Source organism: Condylura cristata, unplaced genomic scaffold (assembly GCF_000260355.1).
Source record: "Condylura cristata isolate star-nosed mole 26May11 unplaced genomic scaffold, ConCri1.0 scaffold00028, whole genome shotgun sequence".
Taxonomy (NCBI): Eukaryota; Metazoa; Chordata; class Mammalia; order Eulipotyphla; family Talpidae; genus Condylura; species Condylura cristata.
The window spans coordinates 11684677-11691039 of NW_004567129.1; the positions used below are offsets into that span (position 1 = coordinate 11684677).

Here is a 6363-nt window from a genome sequence, read left to right on the forward strand (position 1 = left end):
GGGGGTGACCAAGGTTCCAGATGAGGAGAACTCAAATCCCCTTTCCAGCACACTTGGGCTTCAAGACCTGACGCCAACCTGAGTTTGCAGGCAGCTGGGGCCTTCTAGGGCTTTCTGAGCCCTCAGCCCTCTGCCAGGCCTCAGGAAGGGGCAGCTGGGCTCCTCAGAGAACAGAGGCCCTAGACGTGGCTCCCGTGGGGCTGTGGGCACAGAGGCCGTGAGGGGTGACAGTGCCAGGACCTGCTCGGGGCTTTGTTTTTCTTAATAGAATAATCGTAATACAACCAAGTATCTTTTTCAGGAGTTAGCAACTATCACCTTTCCCTATTTCCCTATTTTCTGTAGGACGTTCACACTATCAGGAGAGGGGTGATTTCCAAAGCATTTGGGGTTCTTGGGTTTAATCCTACACCTCCTGTCCAATCCCTTTTGCATCATTGCCTGTGAGGGTGGCTGTGTTTGTCCAATTATTTGGGGAGACGAGACTGGGACAGTCGGAGGGGGGTGCGGTACCAGCAGGAACGCAGGGGACAGGGAGGCCTGAGTCCTCTCCTGCGTCTGCTTCTCTGGGCTGGGTGACCCTTATGGAGCTGCCTGTCCCTCTGCATCCCTGGGAGAGTGACTGGGGAGAGCAGACTCTGTGCGGGGGGTGGGGGGGTCCCCCGACCAAGGAGTACAGTTCCTGGAGGAGTCTAGAAGTGGGCGATGTGATAGCTGAGCTATAAAATGGATTTCTGCAGAAAGGCTGGGACCTCAGCCTCTCTCCATGTCCCCTCCAGGCTGTGGGGTCCCGGCCATTCCCCCAGTTGTGGGTGGCATACAGAGGATTGTCAATGGGAAACTCACAATTCCTGGCTCCTGGCCCTGGCAGGTGTCTTTGCAGGTGAGGGGAGTCTGCACAGTGTGGGGAGACCTGCAGTCAGGTAAGGGGAGGGGCTTGGCTGGGGTGTGGCTTGACCTGCCAGCACTGACTCCCCTTCTTCCTCCAGGACAGCAGCGGCTCCCACTTCTGTGGGGGCTCCCTGATCAACGAGTCCTGGGTGGTCACTGCTGCCCACTGTAATGTCAGGTGAGGCCCAGACAGGTTTAAAAGTGGAGGTGGGGGTGTGGGGGGCATCCTCTTTCCTCACCCCACCTGCCTCCTCTAGCACATACCACACAGTTGTTGCTGGAATTTTTAAATTGTCAACAAAAAAGAAGAAGAATCTCCAGGTGCTGAGGATTGCTCAGGTATGCCAGGCTGCGGTTGGGCAGGGGGTGAGAGAGACGGGGGCCGCAGATGGGCTCAGATTCTCCCTGGGGCTCCCCTGATCTGTCCTCTATCGGCACCAGGAAGGCACTTGTCTCCTGACACCTGCAGATCCCTGATGGACCCCAGGCCTCACACCACCCCCACCTCACCACAGGTGTTTGAGAACCCCAGTTTTAACTTCACTACCAGAAACTATGATATTGCCCTGCTGAAACTGGCCACGTCCGCCCGCTTCTCCAAGGTCGTGTCCCCTGTGTGCCTGCCCAGGGCTCAGGACAACTTCACTGCCGGGTCTGTCTGTGTCACCACGGGCTGGGGAAAGAATGATATCCAGGGTGAGTGACCTCGGCTTTGTCACCCAGAAGGTGGGTCTGGTTGACCTGTGCAGCAGGCAGGGCCCATACAACTCTGCTTCTTTATTTTATGGGGAAAAACAGTGCCATACCTGTTTCTGCAGTTACACGGTCAAGCCCCTGAAAACCTGCCGTAATAACGCATACACCAGTCCATGATGGCTGTGGATAGTCAGGTTCTGTAGATACAGCACTGCCCCCCTGCACCTGTTCACAGTGACAGAAGCTGCTTGGAAGCTCCCCAGGCTGTAGGGATTAGGTTGGGTCTCCTTCCAGTCCTGGGTGGGGTTCAGTATTCAGATCCAGGGTGTGGCCAGGGCCATGAGTGTCCAGCCTTGTGTCCACTCCCTGTTGCTGCCCTGCCTGATGGTCTCTTCCAGTGCCCTGCCTCGCTCTGCCCAGGCCAGGCTACCTGGCTGCTCCTTCCCCAGAACTGTTCACCAGCAGAACTGTTCACCAGCTGTGCTTGAGCAAATTTGGCACCTCCTAGAATGAAATCAGAAGAGGGGTACCCCGAGGCTTCTAAGGAGTATGGGGGTACAGGGCTTGTGTTCCAGCACCCAAAATAGTGATGAAAGAGGGAACCAGGGAGGGCTACATCCTTGGGTCTTGTCCTCTCCTCCCAGGGTGGGCAGGCGGCTGAGGGTTCTCACCCGTCCTGACCTCTCTGTTGTCCAGGCAAGGCCTCCAACACGCTGCAGCAGGCCACCCTGCCCCTCCTGTCCAATGCCGAGTGCATGAAGTCCTGGGGCGACAACATCTCTGATCTCATGGTCTGTGCAGGGAGCAACCGAGTCGCATTTTGTGAGGTACGGCCTGCTCTGCGCTGCCCCCTGGTGGTCTGTCTTGCCATAGGCTGGGGCAGCCACTTCTGGTCCCCTGGTTCACCTGCCCTCCCCCTGCGCCCTGTCCAGAGAAGCCAGGACCAGCTCCAGCTGATGTCACAGTGGGGGGCGCCAGCCTGACTTGAGGCGCTTCCCAGCAGGGTTTTCTTTCATTGGGACCCCCGTGCTGTATGTTCCCAGCCCTTTTTGCAGTTGATCCCCACACGCCTCTGGCACAGGTGGTGGGGCTGGTCTGCCACTTGCTCAGATGGAAGTTTCCAGCACTCCACCCCTGTTCCTAATTGTCCCTTGGGTACCTCTTTGACTAGTCAGATGGGCACACAAAATGATCCTCCCACCCCTTGCAAACATGCAGACAAGTCCTTCTTCTCCCATAGGGTGACTCTGGCAGCCCCCTGGTCTGCCAGAAGGATGGAGCTTGGACCCTGGTGGGTGTCGTGTCCTGGGGAAATGAGACCTGCTCCACCTCCATGCCCGGTGTGTCTACCCGTGTCACCAAGGTCATGCCCTGGATTGAGGAGACCGTGGCCAACAACTGAGACTTGATGCTCCCACCTCAACCCCAGTGTCCCCAATAAAGCCCCTGCACAGAGCCCTGACTGCTTGTCTGTGACTGGGGAGGTGGCTGCAGTGCCCCTGTCCCCCACCAGGGGGCGGCGTGCCCCTCCCTTTCCAGCTCAGAGCCCAGAGCCCCTGTTTGTCAGGAGCTGAGGCCTTTGGGTCTGGTTCTCCCTGCTCAGGGGACCCCGGGGGAGAGTCCAGGACACCTGCTGCAGCTTTGTTTCTCAGCCTAAATTGACAGATGGGCTTTGCCACAGGAGGTCTGTGGAAGGCAGGAGTACTCCAGGCCAGGCCATGAGTCCTCCCAGCAAGGTGGGCCTGGGACCAAGAGGCCCCCCAGGCTGGCTCATCCCTCCCCACCTTCTCCAGGCACCTCTCTCTGCCTTGGGCCTCCTGCAACCCCTCCCCCGACTCTCCATGCAGTCCCCACCTTTCTGTCCTTGGGGCCCTAGGTGCTAGTCTATACTGGAGCCAGGGAAGCCCCACCCAGCCCACAGAATGGCACCCCTGGCCTTCCAGGCCCCTCCGTGGTCTGCTTTCCTGGGCTCAGCAACAGAGTGGAGAACTGAGCTCTCAGGTCTCACCTCAGTCAGGCTGCGGGGGCGGGGCTGGTTTCTCTCTGCAGAGAAACAACATTGAGCCCTGAGAGTGGGACATTAATCTTCACGTTTGGGTAATACTTTTATTTCTCATTCTCTGCTACATGTCAAGCAAAGGCTCATAGGTCTATGTCATTTATAACCACTCGTGGATGTTCTTTTTAGACATGTCAAGTACCTGGCCCTCTTCTCATTCATCAGTTATCTTTCTGTTGAGACTGGGCAGCACCGGCCCTCAGCTCACAGGCCCCTCTGGAAAGGCCACAGCTGAGGAGCATCCCCTTGCCAGGACCCCGCCCACCCCGGGCGGCCTCACCCCGGATTGGTCAGTGGTTCAGGGCCCATCAGCTCACCAAACTGAGCCTGGTGCCCAGGGCCTGCCTGCGCCCCTCTCCCCTCAGCACAGGGAGCCAGGCGCGCTCCCATGCCCCCACCGGGACTGTGCCAGGAACCGGCACAGTGGGGTTCAGGAGCTGCACCCCCGCTGGTAATGAGGGCCCTTTGTGGGGGAAGGGGAGGCACCATCACAAGGTCACGCGAGGTGGGGAGATCTCACCTGAGGACAGGTGGCATCTGGTCAGCAGAGACTTCATTAGTGGGTCCACAGCCTGAGAACTGTGAGGGAGAGCACCTCAAGAATGATAAAATGGGGGTGTGGGTAAGCACCGCGAAGGCCTTGGAAACCAAAAACAAATATTTGGAGTGATTCTTAGGTAATGAAAAACAGGTGTGTAATGGAATACTATTCAGTGATCATAAAAGATAAACTCATGCCATTTGTGGCAACATGCATGGAGCTGGATGAGATAATGCTAAGTGAATAAATCAGAAGGAAAAAAAGTAAAACAAACAAACAAAAAAAACAGAACCCACCTGGAAACAGACAGGGGGAATTGAGGCAGGTGGCCTGGGCCACAGAACAGCCCACCTGGAATTCCAAATCTCCCCAGACACAGTTCTGGGCTCTAGGTCAGGGCCTGGCCAGGGTGGGGACACTGGCTGCAGCTGCACTGACCAGGGTGTGACAGGGATACTCCAGCCCTCGTTTGTCCTATGTGTGGGGGTGGGGGTGCCCACTGGGGTGTGATATGAGTCCCTAGGTGATGTCTGAAAATTTTTTTCTTACAGAATCTTGTGCAAGCTGCATTTTCCTGTTCCTATATACAATGTTTTAATATATTTAATGGTTAGTCACTTAACAACAAAATGTTGGGGACCAGCCTCAACTTGGGTTCGGTGTCCTGAAAAGGGCAGAGAAAGCATCGGCACTGAAGTTCTGTAAAAGAGAAAATGAGAGACAGCACACTCCAAAGCTTGGGGAAACTGCTCTGTTTATTGCCCGGACAGCAGGGGTTAGTATATGGTAAAAAAAAAAAATGGCATTATTGTTCGATACCTATGACGTCTACATATTTTGATCACAAAAGATACAAAGAGAACACTATAAAGCATTACATGATTGATTATACTTTTTGGAAAAGAAGGCGAAATACTTATTATAGTAAGTACTAGTTTATAATTAACTGCGTCCCAGAAAGCCCTGCTGATTATCAATAGGAAAGTCTCTATAGAAAGCAATTGTTTGTTACTTCAGAAACATCGAGTTACTATTACTAAAATTTAACGAAGGCTAACTATTTTCTCATGGGAAAGTCATTATAGTCTTGGCTCACTAAGCAATGAATTCTTGTGGTCTAGCAATCAAATAGTTACATGTTTCGAATCTTTTAGCAAAACAGGAGTGAAGACAATGCACCTGTTCACCGAGAAGAGAACATCCTTGAAGTCAGCTTCACCCATTCTTTGCGACCAGGTCCGTGACCAGATCAGGCGATCTCGGGGCAACTAGAAACAACAACAAGATACAGTTATAGCACTATACTGTAATGAAAGTTGTGAATATGGTCTCTATATCTCAAATATCTAATCATAGGCAACAACTTCAGGCCTTAGACAACTGAATTCTCCAAAATAGAAGCTAAGATGGGGGTCCTGTACCTCTCAAGCTGCCTGGGGACCAGCCAGCGGGTGCCCCTGACCAGTGTCTAGGCCTGGAGGCCAGGCTGACGGGGGCAGGATGGGACAAGAGGACACAGCACTGAGGATTCTGGGCCTGGTTGGCTTCTGGGAACAGTGAAAGCCCCACTGGTCTCCCCCACAGGAGGCCTCATGTCTTCCGGATGAGCAGGCCCTGTGTGAGGCAGGAGACCCCATGTGGACATGGCTATTAGCAAATGGGGTGGGGTTGTCTTGGGGCCTGATAGCCCTGGGGCAAAACAGAGGCTCCTCTCAGGGATCCTACGAGGAGAGGCCAGAGACCAAAAGCATCAATGGCTCAGAAATAAGCCTGGCATTCTGTGCCCCAAAATTAGTGTCAGGCACCCTTGGCCTCAGGCTCAGTTCACACACCTGGCTTCTCCCACGAGACCCCGCCTGTAATTGAGAATCTCACTCCCGCCCTTGGGGGCGCAGTCAGCCCTCAGGCTCAGCAGTGGTGCCTGGCAGGAGCTGGTCCCCTCAGCGTCCCACAGAGCAGAGCCTGGCCCCGGGCAGGGGTGCTCAAGCTGGGGTCCTCCACCCCTGAAGAAACAGCAGCTTCTAGCCAGGTAAATTATCCCCCTCACCCTGCACCTACTCACACACCATGAAAGCGAGGCCCAGCACGGTTTGAAAGCAGCTTCTGGGCGGTTCTGATGCAGCTCAGGTAAGAGCCCAGGAGCTGGAGTGAGACTGCAGTGGCCTCTCCAGGGGGC

The 6363-nt window shown here is 54.9% G+C and overlaps 1 protein-coding gene across 1 annotated transcript in view; it reads left to right on the top strand.

Moving 5' to 3' along the window:
- Positions 1-2989, top strand: part of LOC101627347 (chymotrypsinogen B-like) — an 8618-nt gene extending 5629 nt beyond the window's left edge. Inside the window, exons 2-7 of the mRNA XM_004690187.2 lie at positions 780-883; positions 990-1069; positions 1149-1230; positions 1407-1587; positions 2284-2414; positions 2828-2989. Coding sequence (XP_004690244.2) covers positions 780-883; positions 990-1069; positions 1149-1230; positions 1407-1587; positions 2284-2414; positions 2828-2989 — 740 coding nt within the window. The remainder of the gene's footprint in view (positions 1-779; positions 884-989; positions 1070-1148; positions 1231-1406; positions 1588-2283; positions 2415-2827) is intronic.
- The last annotated feature ends 3374 nt before the right edge of the window (positions 2990-6363 follow it).